This window comes from Pinus tabuliformis, chromosome 8 (assembly GCF_031772625.1).
Source record: "Pinus tabuliformis cultivar Carrire ecotype Pingquan chromosome 8, CPIR1, whole genome shotgun sequence".
NCBI classification, from domain to species: domain Eukaryota; kingdom Viridiplantae; phylum Streptophyta; class Pinopsida; order Pinales; family Pinaceae; genus Pinus; species Pinus tabuliformis.
The window spans coordinates 1743087506-1743107233 of NC_142294.1; the positions used below are offsets into that span (position 1 = coordinate 1743087506).

The following is a 19728-nucleotide window of genomic DNA, read 5'->3' on the forward strand; positions in this document are numbered from 1 at the left end:
CCAATCTCCCATAACTACATTTCCTATACTGTCCACCACATAACTCCTTACTGCCCTCCTGGCTGCAAGAGAACTAGAAAAGTCATCAGACTGTTTTGTATTCGATTTCGTCAGCTCCATCTTTTCCTCTGTTATGCAAATAGGCTCTTTTTGGGTGGGCGTTGTAAATTCAAAATCAACCCCATAGCAGGCTGCGTAAGAGAATTCGACGTTTAAACGGCCCTCAATCTCTTCCACATGAGTTAATTTACACTTCTAAAATAAAAGCTAGTGGTAATTCTCTTTCTTTTCACTGGAAAACTAAACTAGCATTTGCACCTAATGTTGCAAAGGAAACGCCGTAAGGCATAGTTTGTGGAAAAATATTGAAATGTGAATGGGCTTTTTTGAAAGCAAGGGTCGATGTATTTGAGTTTCAATTTGAGGAAGCCATGTCGAAAGGCGTATTTGGGGGTTAAAGTGGCTACGAAATGGAATGCAAGTAGTCTTAAATATCCATTGAACTTGTTTAGACACCATCGCATCTGGATTAAAATTGCGTAGTTGAAGGTGAAGGTAAAGGAATGAATTCACGCGAAACGCGAACAAGAATTGGGTATCCATATTGATTTGGATAGGGTTATTTAAGAAATCATTATTCAAACGGGAAATTTAATTAATATGAAGACATATTGAAAACATGTATTATATTCATTGAAATAAATTGATTTTGTTAACAAAATATGTTAAAACCCATTGATAATGAATCGGTTGTGAAGACAAACTATCAAAATGGCATTTGATCTTGAAACATCCTTTTTCAAGTTTCAAATGGAAAATACAAATAGTGAATATAATATTCTAAAGAGCATTGTTCTTGTCATTCCATATTTGAAGTTGTATCAAAACTTGTTGGAGGCATCGAAGACCTGAAGAAGCAGTGATGAACCTGCAAAATGTATATTTTGTTAGAAGTTGTAATATGTAAATCAGTTGTGGAAATTTATTAGTAATACTTTGTAGGTGAGTTGTGTTAAAATGAATTTGGAATGAATGGAAATGAAGTTACCTTTGCCATGGGGATTTATATATTGTTAGTGGAAGATGCATGGTGAATGATGGCATACTGAACACCATTGGAGATTTATGCGTAGTTGGAGACGCATATTTCTTGCTTGCTATTCTTCTCGTAGTTGCATAGGTGTGCTTTTTCTGAGTCCATATGTCCTGTTGCAAAAGAAAGAAAATATTAGAATGAGATGTATAGATAATATAAGGACATTCTAATATTTGCATAATTATTAATAATGATTAAATTTGGTTGTTGTTGAAAGATATGAAAGGTATGCTATGAAATAGAATGAGCTAAGTAAATAGAGGAAACCTTTTGGTGTTGTTAAAGTATGGGTTGGAGCAGATTATCTGGAGGTGGCATTGAACGGGGCTCCAGAAATTTTCACACAGAATCCTAAAATATTGCCACAATCACAACTTACCAACCTTAACATCCAATTTCTGATGCCATTAGTAACTTACTGAATATGCTATATCATAAATGTGAGGTGATAATAACATTGTTTGATGCACAGCCAATGCACAATACAGTAATGGTTTTTAACATAATATAATATTTATAAGCAAGAAACCAACTAACAGAATATAGTACATTGTCAAAGGTAAAGGGAAAGATCGCATGCAATATCAAGAGATGCAAGCATTTCCTTCACCAAACCACATGATTCCCTAGCCAATTTAATTCCAAAGGCTAAGTCAGTGTTCATAATGTCAATGTCTTCATATAAGTTTAAATAAGGTAGAGATAATGGTGGAGTTAACTTGAGATCAATCCTACATAATTTGGATTTTGGGTCTAGATTATTCCATCAACATCTAAAACGATTCCCTGATTTCCTTTAGGAGACCAAAGCCCAAAAACCACTTTCACATAAATGCTTGCAAAGTTGGAAAGGTAGTTGGAAATGTACTTCGAGGATTAAGACAGATATTCCCAGGCACCCACTAATTGCATGGATGGAATCCTTATTCTAAGAATAACGAGGGAGATTGTTATTCCTTACCCAAATTGGAAAAGAGGGCAAGGCCTCTCAGAAGGGATCAAATGTTAGGTTGCAAGGTTAGAACCAGGTCCATCTACACTACCAAATTTAGTGGTAACCAAAAGATCTCTAATAGTTTCATTGTATATTTTGAGTATTAATGCCTGAGAATAAGGAAGACATCAAGAAATTTAGCACGAAATGACAGTTGCATTCAGCACAACTCCATTCTAAATAAATCCAAACAAACACTTCCATACAAATAAAATCCAAGGTATCCAAGGTATTAAAATCTCAAAGGCTATCAATCCGATATGAGTATTCAAGACTAGGTCTTAGCAGGTCAAGACATGTGTGCATTTTGGAGGCAGATAATGAGAATTTTGTCAGAGTTTTCTTGTTCTTTTTGTTGGTTTTAATGGTTGATCACCACTAGCTGACTAAAATTTGTAAGATAGTGTTAACTACTGTCAGACTTTTTTTTCTACTCATTTTTATTGCTGTGCAAAAAACAAATCAGATCAGAACAAAATTCATCATTTGTATATTCTTTCTTTTGGTTATAATGGAAAAGTATGTCCACGATATATTGAAATGTATGAATTTTGAAAGTCCTGTTGTGGTGTTCTTTTACCTATTGAAATCAGGTTATATATTCAATGTATTTTTTCCAGTTCTAACAAACCAATATCAAGATTTGAAACTGCTAGGAATCGATAAAAGGACCTTTGCATAATAGGTGGCATAGTTGACCGTGTTTAAAGGGAGGTCGATATATTTTTAGGAATATTTACAATAGATTCAAATTTGCAGGCAGGATATCAACAGTCAAAGAATCAATTTGCAATTTGATGGCAGAGGATTTTCTATCATGGTCCATGGATGAAATAGAAATTAAACAAAAACTCAGAAAGGAGATTAAGGCTGTTACCGGAGATGAAGTAGTCCAGAAACGTCCAGAAATGTCCCTGAAAGTTGAACCGCCCAGAAACAAAGCCTGCATTCATCCAATGAGTGCATCAACATTTGACTGACTGAGAAATTGAACAAAGCTTTAACTAAATCAGTCTTGTTACTTATCCTTGCTACTAAACGACAAGTTCTATCACTCGTTTGAATGGTATATAGTCATGGATTCAAAACAAAGCAGCAAAATGTTGATAATAGAGATGGCTTCAGTTCCTTGTATTTTTACAACAGATTCAAATTTGCAGGTAGGATATCAACAATCAAAGAATCAATTTCCAGTTTGATGGCAGAGGATTTTCTATCATTTCCATTTTCCTTGTCCAGAAATGTCCCTGAAGGTTGAATCACCCAGAAACAAAGCCTACATTCATCATTTCCGATTATTCTATAAATAAATAACTGACATTTTTATATGATGCACAAATCCCTTTGTTGATGAATGATGTTGTTTCAGACTACATAATTAGACAGATAACAGTGGGTTGTACCAAGTATTCTTATAGATTAGTATTTCCAGTTTTTCAATAACTTGTTAATTGAAATCTGAAACTCCAACATGGCCCCCGAATAGTCCTGAATTTTCAAGGAAAATAAGCATTGGAATCACTTGCAATAACTGTTTTTAAAGTGCCTCCAGAATCATGACATGAGCTCCAGAAATTTTCACGCAGAATCCTAAAATATTGCCACAATCACAACTTACCAACCTTAACATCCAAATTCTGATGCCATTAGTAACTTATTGAATATGGTATATCATAAATGTGAGGTGATAATAACATTGTTTGATGCACAACCAATGCACAATACAGTAATGGTATTTAACATAATATAATAATTATAAGCAAGAAATCAACTAACAGAATATACTACATTGTCAAAGGCAAAGGGAAAGATAGCATGCAATATCAAGAGATTGTTGTCCGCAAGCATTTTCATAATGTCAATGTCTTCATATAAGTTTAAATAAGGCAGAGATAATGGTGGAGTTAACTTGAGATCAATGAGTGAGTGAATCAGGTGCTCTTATGCTAGTATGAGCTCAAGAAATTTTCACACAGAATCCTAAAATATTGCCACAATCACAACTTACCAACCTTAACATCCAAATTCTGATGCCATTAGTAACTTACTGAATATGGCATATCATAAATGTGAGGTGATAATAACATTGTTTGATGCACAACCTCTTCCAAAATATAGTATTCGAAGCAATAGAGGAAAAATTGAAAGAAACAAAGATGTCTGAAAGTTAAGAAAGGCATGAAGAACCATTCAAAGTCAAGAAAATTGGACGCACAAGTCATATCCTTATTGTAAGTTTTCTTTGTTGCAAAAAGACCAATTTATTTCGAAAGAGCCTATTCCAAAATAATTTTAAACAAAATGTCGAGTCTTTTAAATCTCTTCTTTGATTGAAAGTGACATAACGAAACTCATTAAGAATGAAGCCTCAAAGGTAATTGAGATAAAACTTACATTGCAATTGTTTCAAAAGAGCCTCTTCTGTGATTGAAAGCAACATAACGGAACTCATTAAGAATGAAGCCTCAAAGGTAATTGAAATAAACTTTACGTTACAACTGTTTCAAAGGAGCCTATTCTCCCAGAATCAAATATCAAATTTAATACAAATAAAAATATCTGGTTGTTATAATAAAAAATAATCGGGTTTTAAGATTTTCTTTCTATGATGTTGATGCAGAAGGGAGTAGATGTGCATGTCGTGTGTCCGCATTGAAATCAAAAGCATCAGGTTCTTAGATTTCGTTTCTCTGATTTAAAACACCATAAATAAGCTCATTAAGATCAAAACAAATATTTCATCAAAGACATGAGGTTCTTGATGTTCTGTTTAGGTTCTTAGATTTCGTTTCTCTGATTTAAAACACCATAAATAAGCTCATTAAGATCAAAACAAATATTTCATCAAAGACATGAGGTTCTTGATGTTCCGTTTCTATGACTGACAATGCCATAATGAAGCTCACTAAGATAAAAATCAACCTCGGGTGTTCTTGAGATTTGGTTTCTGTGATCAAAAACACCGTAATTAAACTCATTAAGATCAAGATTAAAATTCAGATTCTTGAAATTTAGTTTCTATGCCTGTAATCGCCATAACTAATCTCATTAAGATCAAAAATTAGAGTTTAATAAAAGACATGGGATTCTTAAAGTTCCATTCCTGTGATTGAAAACGCCATAATGAAGCTCATTAAGATCAAAATCAAAACGGAAACAACAACAAGTGTTTGATTCCGTTTCTGTGGTTGGAAATGCCATAATTAAGCTCATTGGAATGAAAATCAAAATTTAATAGAAAAAGATTTTGTTTCTGTGATTAAAAACGCCATAATTAAGCTCAATAAGATCAAAATCAAAATTTAATCAAAAGTGGGGTTTTGAGATTCTATTTCTGTGATTGAAAATGGTATAACTAAGCTCATTAAGATCAAAACCATACTTTAATCAAATGCAAGATTTGGTTTTTGTTATTGAAAATGCTATAATTAAGTTAATTAGATCAAAATCAAAAGCATGGGGATGTTAAGGTTTCGTTGCTGTGATAGAAAACACCATAATAAAGCTCATTAAAATCAAAATCAAAATTTAATAGAAAGCATCCCGTTTTAAACAGTGTGTTTTTGTGATTGAAAATGCCATCACTATGCTCCAAAATATCATACGCAACGAAAATAATTACCTGGAATTGTGACTGAATGAGATAGGAACCGAGTCTCTTCGACGACTTATCGTTGGGCAAACTACCTCCGGAGAGAGACAAGGACTGGATAATGGGCAAGAACACTCCCCCGGCTCTAGCAGTCGTACTGGGCATTGCTAGGGCAATGAGAGCTTCGCTTATAGTTAACTCGTAGGAAAGCCCTAGAGTGCTCTTCCCCAGCCATTTGACAAAATATGTGGCGATTCGATCGCCTAAACCTATCTTCACAAAGCCTCGCGCAAAGAAAAAAGAAATGACGATCAGCCAGATGACCTCGTTCGTAAAGGCGCTAAATGCCGCAGAGAACGTGAGGGTTCGAGTTATAACTACGAAGATTTTCAGGAATATTTACAACAGATTCAAATTTGCAAGCAAGAAATCAACACACAGAATATAGACAACAATGATATTTTTGAAACAAATCTGATTTATCATGGTTTGAACAAGGTGTTCCGCACCTTCTATCTATTGGAATTTTTAAAAAGTTTTGCCTCCAGGATAAGCCAAGTGGTAGACAGAATGGGCACCTTCCTCAAAACTAGGGGCAGAGTGGGAACCCAAAATAAAGAACAGGAGAATCCCCAATGTATCCCCCACAGACCCATTCCCCTGAAACTTAAAACACAGAATTGGGACGTATTTGGAAAAGGAATGCATACCAGGCTATGTGGCGATTCGATCACCTAACCCTGTCTTCACAAAGCCTCGTGCAAAGAAAAAAGAAATGACGATCAGCCAGATGACCTTGTTCGTGAAGGCGCTGAATGCCGCGGAGAACGTGAGGGTTCGAGTTATAACTGTAGAGATTTTCAGGAATATTTACAACAGATTCAAATTTGCAGGCAAGAAATCAACACACAGAATATAGACAACAGTGATATTTCTGAAACAAATCTGATTTATCATGGTTTGAACCAGGTGTTCCGCACCTTCTATCTATTGGAATTTTTAAAAAGTTTTGCCTCCGGGATAGGGCAAGTGGTAGATAGAATGGGCACCTTGCTCAAAACTTGGGGCAGAGTGGGAACCCAAAATAAAGAAGAGGATAATCCCCAATGTATCCCCCACAAACCCATTCCCCTGAAACTTAAAATAGAGAATTGGGACGTATTTGTAAAAGGAATGCTTTCTTTCTATGATGCTGATGCAGAAGGGAGTAGATGTGCATTTCATCTATCCGCATTGAAATCAAAAGCATCAGGTTCTTAGATTTCATTTCTCTGATTTAAAACACCATAAATAAGCTCATTAAGATCATAACAAAAATTTCATCAAAGACATGAGGTTCTTGATGTTCCGTTTCTGTGACTAACAATGCGATGAATAAAACTGAATGAATACAAAAGAGTTATGAATAATCTTCTCTTGAATATCAAAACCAGTGACTTCTAAAACTCTGGTAGAAGATGCACCCAGATCTGAAAAAGCATTTGCATGATATCAAAGCTTCTAATTCCAAGCCACGAAGGAAACATGCACCCAACAACCAACCTTCAAATAAAGGATCAGTTGTTTTGCAAAACTCGGCCATGCCAAAAACTGAGTATATACCCTTTAGAAAACCAACAAAATCTCCCAAACTGTTGACAATTTTAAAAAAATTCTCGTGTCTCATCTAATTGAGGCCATTTTTCAAAAACCCCATTGTTTGGAATTTTGAAATTCCCCTTCAATTTCCTGGAAACTGCACCTAAAGTTCATTGTTGGAAAATGCCCACGAAATTTTGATGAGTGGTTTCCAAAAGCAATTTCTCAGTGGAGGGGGAGAGGAGGGATGGGTTCCATGGTATTGAAAACTGTCAAGGGGGTTCTACTATGAACCTGCTGCTGCCACATCACCAATAGTTTTTTTCACTCCCTTTGTTAAACATCGAACACATAGAGGGGGTTCATGATTTATAATAACTATCGATCTGCTATCGTCTTATACTAGATCTACACGATACCCCAAGATTTGATATAGACAGAACTTCAACATTCTCAAATGTTAGTCGGAAACTCGACCAAGATCTTCGAATTCCCTTTATAACAAATGCAATTGGTTAGCAGACTCAAGATATTTGCTACTAGAATGTGCTCAGAGCCAAAATTATTAAGCTATGCATGCGATGAATAAAACTGAATGAATACAAAAGAGTTATGAATAATCTTCTCTTGAATATCAAAACTAGTGACTTCTAAAACTCTGGTAGAAGATGCACCCAGATCTGAAAAAGCATTTTCATGATATCAACTTCTAATTCGAAGCCATGAAGGAAACATGCACCCAACAACCAACCTTCAAATAAAGGATCAGTGTGCAAAACTTGGCCATGCCAAAAACTGAGTATATACCCTTTAGAAAACCAACAAAATCTCCCAAACTGTTGACAATTTTAAAAAAAATCTCGTGTCTCATCTAATTGAGGCCATTTTTCAAAAACCCCATTGTTTGGAATTTTGAAATTCTCCTTCAATTTCCTGGAAACTGCACCTAAAGTTCATTGTTGGAAAATGCCCACGAAATTTTGATGAGTGGTTTCCAAAAGCAATTTCTCGGTGGAGGGGGAGAGGAGGGATGGGTTCCATGGTATTGAAAACTGTCAAGGGGATGCTACTATGAACCTGCTGCTGCCACATCACCAATAGTTTTTTTCACTCCCTTTGTTAAACATCGAACACATAGAGGCAGTTCACGATTTATAATAACTATCAATCTGCTATCGTCTTATACTAGATCTACACGATACCCCAAGATTTGATATAGACAGAACTTCAACATTCTCAAATGTTAGTTGGAAACTGGACCAAGATCTTGGAAATTCCCTTTATAACAAATGCAATAGGTTAGCAGACTCAAGATATTTGCTATTAGAATGTGATCAGAGCCAGAATTATTAAGCTATGCATGCGATGAATAAAATTGAATGAATACAAAAGAGTTATGAATAATCTTCTCTTGGATATCAAAACCAGTGACTTCTAAAACTCTGGTAGAAGATGCACCCAGATCTGAAAAAGCATTTTCATGATATCAAAGCTTCTAATTCCAAGCCAGGAAACATGCACCCAACAACCAACCTTCAAATAAAGGATCAGTTGTTTTGCAAAACTCGGCCATGCCAAAAACTGAGTATATACCCTTTAGAAAACCAACAAAATCTCCCAAACTGTCGACAATTTTAAAAAAATTCTCGTGTCTCATCTAATTGAGGCCATTTTTCAAAAACCCCATTGTTTGGAATTTTGAAATTCTCCTTCAATTTCCTGGAAACTGCACCTAAAGTTCATTGTTGGAAAATGCCCACGAAATTTTGATGAGTGGTTTCCAAAAGCAATTTCTCGGTGGAGGTGGAGAGGAGGGATGGGTTCCATGGTATTGAAAACTGTCAAGGGGGTGCTACTATGAACCTGTTGCTGCCACATCACCAATAGTTTTTTTCACTCCCTTTGTTAAACATCGAACACACAGAGGGGGTTTACGATTTATAATAACTATTGATCTGCTATCGTCTTATACTAGATCTACACGATACCCCAAGATTTGATATAGACAGAACTTCAACATTCTCAAATGTTAGTCGGAAACTGGACCAAGATCTTGGAAATTCCCTTTATAACAAATGCAATTGGTTAGCAGACTCAAGATATTTGCTTTTAGAATGTGCTCAGAGCCAAAATTATTAAGCTATGTATGCGATGAATAAAACTGAATGAATACAAAAGAGTTATGAATAATCTTCTCTTGAATATCAAAACCAGTGACTTCTAAAACTCTGGTAGAAGATGCACCCAGATCTGAAAAAGCATTTTCATGATATCAAAGCTTCTAATTCCAAGCCATGAAGGAAACATGCACCCAACAACCAACCTTCAAATAAAGGATTAGTTGTTTTGCAAAACTTGGCCATGCCAAAAACCGAGTATATACCCTTTAGAAAACCAACAAAATCTCCCAAACTGTTGACAATTTAAAAAAAAATCTCGTGTCTCATCTAATTGAGGCAATTTTTCAAAAACCCCATTGTTTGGAATTTTGAAATTCTCCTTCAATTTCCTGGAAACTGCACCTAAAGTTCATTGTTGGAAAATGCCCACGAAATTTTGATGAGTGGTTTCCAAAAGCAATTTCTCAGTGGAGGGGGAGAGGAGGGATGGGTTCCATGGTATTGAGGCACTTCCAATACTTCTATTGTATTTAAGGAAGGCATTTTATAAATATAATAACAGACAATTGATCAGCTATTATTTCAAAAACAAGATTGTGATCATACAATAATGGAAATACCGATATCTGCTTTCATATCATTGTTGGTAAATCAAAATTAAAGCTAATGGAGAAGGCAAAGCAATAATCAAATACCTCAGACGTTCAGCATCAGTCCTGACATCAATTTTCTCCGTCTCTCGGTTTATCAGATTGACAATTCGAGCAGTATATGTAGTAATTGCACGTAGCAATTGTGGAGGACTCCTGAGCAAATTTAGAGCAAGATCCTTCACATCATTTGGTATTTCCCCATCCAAATCAATAACTAGCTTCTCAGCATCTAGATGTGCATGTCCCTGAACACCACCCCCATCATAAGCCGGAAAAGTGTTCTGTATTCTTTCAATGAGATGAGCTGCAAGTGATTCACATGCCTTTCTAATGCTCCTTTCCTGTGCTGTTTCAATAAGAATGAGACCATCCGCTGGCTTGTTGCCCTTAATTGTGGCATAAACTGTATCCTGCTCGTTACGGGCACGCAGAATGTCAGGGGTTGCATCTTGCCCACTGCCAACCCTCACTCGCTGTGCATCCCTTGCTTGATCAACATAACGATATAGTCGTCGCTGATATTCTGCAAAAATTCTTGCATGTTTCTTCACATCGCTGGTCATAAGCTTCAAGCATTACCTGCTTATGCCTAATACAAAAGAAGAAGAAAAAATAACAGTCAAAAAGCGATACTTCAATGAAAACTTTAGAAATAATTTTAAAATTTGAGCGAAGTTCCTTAATGTTCTTCACAGTATATATTATCTAGTTAAACTTGATTTCAATGTTATTGCATGAAATTATTCCTGTTTGACAAAATGAAATTTAGCCACACACTGCCTTACGAGTAATAGATCATTCCCTGTGATATATTACATCAGGAATTTTGGAGCATAATGAGTAACTCTGGGATCGGGTATAATCAGTTCGTTTATTCCGTATTTATCATTAGGGAGCTTAAAAAGATCATAGTGTCAAGGCCCTTCTGAACATATCGCATTAATTAGCATATTCGAAACCAGGATATTCCTAATATTTAACAGAATAGCTTAATGTAAACAAGCTGCAAGATCCACAAAACTAATTTGATACAGAGACTTTTCAGAAGTGACAGAAATTAACCAAGAAACTAACTTGAATAATGTAATGTTCTCATAGAACAAGGTAACGAAACCTAGTCTGATTTTAGAAATGAATCAACAACACAATAAATTTTAAATCTGTACCTATAATTTGATTTCTCATCGAGCATTCTTTTGCGTTCAGCTTCTTCCCTGGAAGCTTCAAGCATCTGTCCCTTCAATTCCTTCCTCTGCCGCTAAAGGACGTGGCGTAGTCTTTCTACCTCTTTCTCAGTTGCACCTCGTTCTCTCAGAGCCCTCTCTCAGATCTCATAGGCTTCAGAAGCGTGTCCTTTTTTCCAGAGGCTCTTTAGCTTTGGCAACCTCGGCCACCTTTCCTTTGCTTCTTTCGTCATATCTCTTCCTGCTTTTGCCTTTAACTTCCTCCTCCTTCACATTTAAGGTTTTTGCTGCTGCCTCATCTCCTTCTTGGAGACCGACTGCGATGCTAGGGCTGTCGTGCACGAGAATGTTTCTCTTAATTTTCTCCACTGTTTTCTCGGACCTTACTCTCTGCAATAGGAAATTCCAAACGGGTAACATATTTCCCCTGCATATTTTCTTCAGATTTTCCGGCGATGGCAGGGGTTTGTTGGAAGATAAATATCGGCCATGCGGTCTGTACCCCATTTCCTGCTGTAACCATTCCAATATAGCCTCCGGCTGAGGAACGGAACCGCCTGGAGTCTGCATAGCTTAAACACTACAATCTTTGGATAAAACTGGTCGAAAGTGAGCTCAATTTACTGCAAATGCCCTCGGAAATTCGATCATGCCTGCTTGGTAAGGCAGTGAAGCTCGACCCCGGATGTAAAAATGTCGGTTCCGCCTAGATTTGGTACCAAACTGTCCCGAATTGAAGACCTAGTCAAAGCTGGAAACCCTAAACCAAGAGAATTGCTCTGTGTCCAATTGCAGCTGCGATGGCTGCTGGGGTGAGATGAGAAAGTTGAGAGTCCCATGGACTCAAACCTTCAATCCATCGGCCAGATCGGAATTTTCTTCATCGTATCTCAAACCCTGGCTTCGTGCTTTTCCCTGCCACTGCGTTGATAAATCCTATGCAAAGGCATTTGCCCCGGCCCTCCTCTGTAACAAACTGGCTATTTGTGTGTGCACGACAGACCAAGTGGGTAGACATACGGGCGGATAATTGGATGGCAGATAATGGTTGAATCGTCTAACAATAGATCTGACGGTTAACATTAAGACAGAAAGGCGTTTAAGGGAGTTGATTTCAGAGGGAAACGCCTTACGGCGTAAATATGAAAGTGATAAAAGAAAATCAAAGTATCATTATAATCTTATAAAGCCATTAAGATATTAATTTTAGGTTTTATATATTTTTAATATCATTGAAACATCATTGCGATATTGTATTTTTGTGCGCCCAACCACTCAAACTATCCTTCTAAAATTATCTATACCAATTTTATTTTATTCAGGGGAAAAAAAGAATACCTGGCCGAGCAAGTACATTATATGACAATTTTCAAGGCAGCAGTGCCAAAAAAAAGATAGAGATAGATCGCTCTGTTCACACATATAGTTATCAATTTCGCGGTAGAAAAAAAGGTTCTTCGAAAATTATCTCTTCAAATTCTAATCCGCACAAGGAAATTTAATATAGCGACTCCGGACTGTATCCAATTCTAACAGTTTGAAGGTCAAAATTTGAAAGTGATCACTTTGACATTAAACGCAAGTAAATCAGCTATGCCATCATGGCCCCTATTGCTGATGTAGTTTCAACTTGTGTTTTAATGGCAGTTAGGCATGGGCAGTGCCCTGGAAACTCTGTGCGGTCAAGCTTACGGAGCTAAGCAATACCACATGCTGGGAGTATATATGCAACGCTCTTGGATTGTGCTTTTTGTTGTTGCAGTCCTCCTCCTACCAATTTATATATTTGCCACCCCCCTTCTCAAGTTGATGGGTCAGCCAGATGATATTGCTGAACTATCCGGATCAGTTTCAATCTGGTTCATTCCTCAGCACTTTGCATTTGTATTTATGTTTCCGATTCAGAGATACCTGCAGTCACAGTTGAAAAACATGGTCATTGCCTGGCTTTCTGTAGCTTCATTGGTGCTTCATATTGTCCTAACCTGGCTTTTTATCGTTAAATTGGAAATGGGACTTGTGGGAGCAGCCATTACATTGGATTTAGCGTGGTGGGTGCCTGCAATTGGTCAATTTCTTTATGTTACTTGTGGAGGTTGTCCCCATACGTGGACTGGGCTTTCCAGAAAAGCATTCAGAGACTTGTGGCCTTTTCTCAAGCTCTCCGTCGCATCTGGTGTGATGCTATGGTTAGTTGAACACACCACAACTCACTCTTGAAAGGATTCCTATTTGATTGATTCTAATTTCAGCGCAAAAGGAGCTCACATTATTTGTTTTATCTTCAGTTTAGAGAATTGGTATTACAGGGTGCTGGTCCTCCTCACAGGGAAACTAACAGATCCTCAAGTTGCAGTGGATTCCCTTTCTATCTGGTAAAACCTGCTTCTCTGTTTCTTATTAGAATGATGCATGGTAATTAAATTCACATTCTAATATTTTGAGACTTGAACTTCGTTCCTTTCAGCATGAACATCAATGGCTGGGAGATGATGATACCCCTTGGATTCTTTGTTGCAGTTGGGTATGCTCAGTGTACTATTATTTTGGATGGCACCTAATGTCCTTTTTTTAAGAATTTGAATGGGTTTCTTTTTGTCTGTTATAGTATTATCTATTTAATTTAGACTTAGGTGTAATTTGAAGTTGATTCTTGCAGAGTGAGGATTGCCAATGAGCTAGGAGCTGGAAATGGCAGGGGAGCCAAATTTGCAATAATTGTCTCTGCAACTACATCAAGTGCAATAGGTGTTGTATTTTGGGTTCTCATTGTGGTCTTCCGCCAGGATTTTGCTCTGTTGTTCACAAGCAGTTCTGTCATCAGAGACACGGTTTCTAGAATGGCGATTTTGCTGGCGTTTACTATTCTCTTCAACAGTGTTCAGCCAGTACTTTCAGGCAATGCACTTGCTTTTCTCGTTGACTCCACTTTGCCAATTTTTCAGAGTAGGAGATTAAAATTGATATGTGAGATTTGAGGTTAAAATTGATCTACTAGAATTTATTTATATCCAACTTAATGAAAAGTTGAAATCTCTTCCATTTAAGACCACACTTATTCTGTTTGGTGCAATAATGTAAACATGCCTGGATGTCATTATAGTTCCTAATAAAGAACCGTTTCATCACCAAAGGTTTAAGTTCAGAAAGGGATCAAATAAATCAAATGCAAACTTCTGAATACTTAAAAAATTAAAAGTTGTGAGAATAAAACTGATCGGACAGAACTCTGTCAAACTCAATGAAAAGTTGAAAATCTCTTACATCCGAAAGAAGCTCCATTCTTTTGGTGCATTGATGTAAAAGTATGCCATCAAATCTATTAACAAAGATAAATTTAATCTGGGATCTATTAAGCTTAGACCTGGAAAAAAATTAATCCTGCATCTATTAAGCTCAGAAGGGGAAAAACTAAAATAAAAAACAAAAACAGATGCAAACTTCTGATCATTTAAATGATCAGGTTAAAATTAATATATGAGATTTGGAATATTTAATGATATGGACCAATAGCAAGTAAATTAGAGGTTAAGACTGAATGTGCATTTCTGGTTTGAAACGGTTTTCAGGGGTAGCTGTTGGATCAGGGTGGCAATCTTATGTTGCGTGGATCAACATTGGCTGTTACTACTTCATTGGAGCTTAAAAAGATCATAGTGTCAAGGCCCTTCTGAACATATCGCATTAATTAGCATATTCGAAACCAGGATATTCCTAATATTTAACAGAATAGCTTAATGTAAACAAGCTGCAAGATCCACAAAACTAATTTGATACAGAGACTTTTCAGAAGTGACAGAAATTAACCAAGAAACTAACTTGAATAATGTAATGTTCTCATAGAACAAGGTAACGAAACCTAGTCTGATTTTAGAAATGAATCAACAACACAATAAATTTTAAATCTGTACCTATAATTTGATTTCTCATCGAGCATTCTTTTGCGTTCAGCTTCTTCCCTGGAAGCTTCAAGCATCTGTCCCTTCAATTCCTTCCTCTGCCGCTAAAGGACGTGGCGTAGTCTTTCTACCTCTTTCTCAGTTGCACCTCGTTCTCTCAGAGCCCTCTCTCAGGTCTCATAGGCTTCAGAAGCGTGTCCTTTTTCCAGAGGCTCTTTAGCTTTGGCAACCTCGGCCACCTTTCCTTTGCTTCTTTCGTCATATCTCTTCCTGCTTTTGCCTTTAACTTCCTCCTCCTTCACATTTAAGTTTTTTGCTGCTGCCTCGGCTCCTTCTTGGAGACCGACTGCAATGCTAGGGCTGTCGTGCACGAGAATGTTTCTCTTAATTTTCTCCACTGTTTTCTCGGACCTTACTCTCTGCAATAGGAAATTCCAAATGGGTAACATATTTCCCCTGCATATTTTCTTCAGATTTTCCGGCGATGGCAGGGGTTTGTTGGAAGATAAATATCGGCCATGCGGTCTGTACCCCATTTCCTGCTGTAACCATTCCAATATAGCCTCCGGCTGAGGAACGGAACCGCCTGGAGTCTGCATAGCTTAAACACTACAATCTTTGGATAAAACTGGTCGAAAGTGAGCTCAATTTACTGCAAATGCCCTCGGAAATTTGATCATGCCTGCTTGGTAAGGCAGTGAAGCTCGACCCCGGATGTAAAAATGTCGGTTCCGCCTAGATTTGGTACCAAACTGTCCCGAATTGAAGACCTAGTCAAAACTGGAAACCCTAAACCAAGAGAATTGCTCTGTGTCCAATTGCAGCTGCGATGGCTGCTGGGGTGAGATGAGAAAGTTGAGAGTCCCATGGACTCAAACCTTCAATCCATCGGCCGGATCGGAATTTTCTTCATCGTATCTCAAACCCTGGCTTCGTGCTTTTCCCTGCCACTGCGTTGATAAATCCTGTGCAAAGGCATTTGCCCCGGCCCTCCTCTGTAACAAACTGGCTATTTGTGTGTGCACGACAGACCAAGTGGGTAGACATACGGGCGGATAATTCTTGAATCGTCTAACAATAGATCTGACGGTTAACATTAAGACAGAAAGGCGTTTAAGGGAGTTGATTTCAGAGGGAAACGCCTTACGGCGTAATTATAATGGGTTTTGTCAGTTCCAAAAAACAATGTGCATTATAAATTTGATACATATTATTAAAGTAATAATGGTCACATTTCTAAAAATTGTCATTGAGGGGTAGTAGTTTTAGAAAAACATGTACAATCTACGATAAATGCATGTCTTCATTATATACTCAATCGATTGAAAAAATATTCTAGGATATCATAAAGAGATTTCCTTATTATGAGAACAACAATATAATTTTTCTCAATACCAAGTACCAAGTTTATGTAAATTTTTTAAAATGATATGGTTGCTTATAGTGATCCTATGGAACCTGTAGTTGTAATAGGAGTTATCAAAATTTGTAGAAACCCCCCAGTAATTGTTGGAATCAAATAATACAAAAACTTGGAGTTTTTATCCATCTGAATTTTATGTGAACTTTTGATGTTTTGGGTTATTTCACACTCATGCAAGACTTGGGAGGGAATTGCTTCACCACGACCAAGTTTTGAATAGTGAGAGGACCCTACTAACATTGATTATCAATTTCTTTTAGGGTTTTTGATTAACTTACTCACCAACAATTTATAATAAACCTAAACAATTTGAAAATTTTGAAAAATAAAATTACATATAGAGGAAATTGCAAAGACATTTACAAATGTTTAGCAAACCTTTTAAATGATAGATATTGTGTGAGATGGACTCACAAAGGAACATGTAGAAATGTTTTGTTTTTATGAATTTTTCAAAAATGTAAAAATATGTCACAACTTAGATTTGTATTTTAATGGAGGCATGTTTCATTCTTCTAGAAATATAAACACACTATTATATTTTCGAAAAACCATCCCATCTTTAATAACTTGGTAGTGATTCATAATGGAGTATATTTCTATTCTACTTATACAATTTTTGGCGCTTTACAAATAGTGAGACCCCTTAATAAATACAAACGTAACAAAATTGATGTCAATCACATAAAAGTTGTTTTAAATTTCATTTTATGAGAAAAAATTAAATTTAAACTTGATTTATATATGCTAAAAAAAATCCCATTATTCTATATAAATTATCTTTGAGGCCACTTACTAAAAAAATCATATACTTTTAAAAAGTAGTATACTTTATTCTTATATATAATTAAGAACTTAAATTAAATCTATACATATACCTATATGTATCGAATAACAACAGTTTATATATATATATATATATATATTCATTCTATTATCCAATTCTTTCCATCAAATAGTATAGATTTGTTAAAATAATTATAGACAAAAAAAAGTTATTATGCATGTGTAAGAAGAAGAAAAGGTGGAAAAATAGGTAGGAATTATAAGATATTAATTATTTCAAAAATAATATGTTATTTATTAATTAATTAAGAAGGGTAATGTAGAGAAAATTTTAATAACTTGTTGTAATATTATATTTATTAGTGCAGTTTAATATTAATTTAGATTTTTCATACATTAAAAGAGATTAAATTTTATTAGGTATAAATATTTTTCTCAAATTTTAACCCCTCCCAATATATGATAGATCTAGTGTAAAGATGGATCTGCACTACTTTTTATTATGTCACATGTCAAATCTACGCTGAACACGAAATGAATTATGTAACTCCTCTACAGTGAGCAACACACCACTAGAATGTTTTAACCATATACACAAATTCATCTTAACTTTGTATCTTTGATGCATTGAGAGAGATCAAAACTTGAAGAAAGTTTGTACCTCTATGGATTTGATCCCTCTTGGCTCATGATCAAATCCCTAGAGATGCAAACTTTCCTCAAGTTTCCATCACTCTTGATACATAGTAAATAAAAGAATAATGAGTCTATATTGGTCTTAGTATGTCATGTGTAGATTCCATATAAAAAATGAAAGAAATGTTTGCTTCCATACTAAAAAACACGGCGTTAAAATGATTTAACAATAAGAAGTTTTTTACATTTAATTATATATATATATATATATATATATATATATATATATATATATATATATATAGATAGATAGATAGATAGATAGATAGATAGATATTGAAATACAATTCAAATATTTTATTGATGATCGATATATAAATATTTTGTTTACAGATGATATTAAAATACTATTTTGTTATTAATATTTTCTTTTAAATGTCATCTTTGAACTCCATATTGATTAATAAAGGAATTACACATCTCTCGTGTCTTGCTTATAAAATTTGCCTTCCCATTCACTCTCACACACAGACATAGCCCCCCTAGGAAGTTCAATTGGAAGGCACAGTGAAAATGAAGTGTTATATACCAAGACGTTCATGGCTCAAATTCCCTCAAATTATACATGTCTATAGAAGGGGCATACATAAGAACCTAGGGGTTATAGTGGTAGTAGTCAGAATTGACCTCATGTCACACAAGTATGAAAATGACCCAGTTATTGATTTTTCTACTCACACACACACATAATTTTTATTTTTTGTAGTCAAAACTATTCTATTATCTTATCAAAGTATACATGAGTATCATTGCTTTCCCATCCTCACTCTAACCAAATTTATTGGTGAGGAGAGAGATGCAAAAACTAAGAAGTTGTCATGCTTTTCACTGCATTAAAATTCTTTAACCATAAGAAGTTTTTCAAATTTAATTCCTTTAGATATATATATATCTATCTATATATATATATATATATATATATATATATATATATATATATATATATATATATATATATATATATATATAATGTTGATATCGAAATATAATTCGAATATTCTATTTATGATCGACATTGAAATATTTTTTATTATAAATATCTTTTTAGAGTCCATGTATCAACTATTTAATAGGCATTTAAGGATTTAAGTTGATATAAAACCATTTTACTTAAGTTGGGAATTGAAATGTTTTATTTATGGATGATATTAAAATACTATTTTGTTATTAATACTTTCTTTTAAATTTCATATTTGAACTCCATATTGTGTACTAAAGGAATTACACATCGCTCTCATCTTGATTATAAAAAGTATCTTCCCATTCACTCATAGACACACACACACACACACATGCATAGCCCCCATGGGAAGTTCAATTGGAAAGCACAATGAAAATGAAGCGTTATATACCAAGATGTTCTAGGGTCAAATTCCCCTGAATTAGATGTGTCTATAGAAGGGGCATACATAGGGACCTAGGGTTCATAGTGGTAGTAGTCAGAAGTGACCTTGTGTCGCAAGAATATGAAAATGACCTAGTTGTCGATTTTTCTACTCACACACACATACTTTTTATTTTTGGTATTCAAAATTATTCTATTATCTTATCAAAGTATTACATATGTTATACATGAGTATCATTTCTCTCCCAACCTCACTCCAACCAAATTTATTTGCCAGGAGAGTGATGCAAAAACTAAGGAATTGTCATGTTTTACACATTAGCTTGAGAGAAAAAACCAAATAGCTCAAAAGCATCGAGAAT

At 35.4% G+C, this 19728-nt stretch overlaps 1 protein-coding gene and 1 pseudogene across 3 annotated transcripts; one reads left to right on the forward strand and one right to left on the reverse strand.

The window, feature by feature from the left end:
- Positions 1–736: 736 nt before the first annotated feature.
- On the reverse strand, positions 737–16169 carry LOC149243073 (AUGMIN subunit 5-like; annotated as a pseudogene). The gene is made up of 6 exons (XR_016246685.1): positions 15129–16169; positions 10076–10622; positions 2968–3033; positions 1364–1447; positions 1049–1206; positions 737–928 (listed from the first exon to the last, which is right to left on the reverse strand). The product of XR_016246685.1 is annotated as an AUGMIN subunit 5-like (transcript).
- On the forward strand, positions 12565–14935 carry LOC149243074 (protein DETOXIFICATION 27-like). Of its 2 annotated transcripts, none has more exons than XM_089374405.1 (5): positions 12565–13406; positions 13527–13592; positions 13685–13741; positions 13877–14115; positions 14787–14935. In XM_089374405.1, the coding sequence occupies exons 1-5, from the start codon at positions 12871–12873 to the stop codon at positions 14861–14863; spliced, it is 975 nt and encodes a 324-aa protein (XP_089230531.1). In that variant the 5' UTR covers positions 12565–12870; the 3' UTR covers positions 14864–14935. The 2 variants fall into 2 exon arrangements, with proteins under 2 accessions (XP_089230531.1, XP_089230530.1); XM_089374404.1 differs by having other exon boundaries at positions 12570–13406; positions 13506–13592.
- Positions 16170–19728: the final 3559 nt, after the last annotated feature.

Coding starts and splice junctions, on each gene's coding strand:
- LOC149243074 (XM_089374404.1), top strand. CDS start 12,871: ATGGGCAGTGCCCTGGAAACTCTGTGCGGTCAAGCTTACGGAGCTAAG. Junction 13,742..13,876: donor GGATTCTTTGTTGCAGTTGG/GTATGCTCAGTG, acceptor TGATTCTTGCAG/AGTGAGGATTGCCAATGAGC. Junction 14,116..14,786: donor TGTTCAGCCAGTACTTTCAG/GCAATGCACTTG, acceptor AACGGTTTTCAG/GGGTAGCTGTTGGATCAGGG.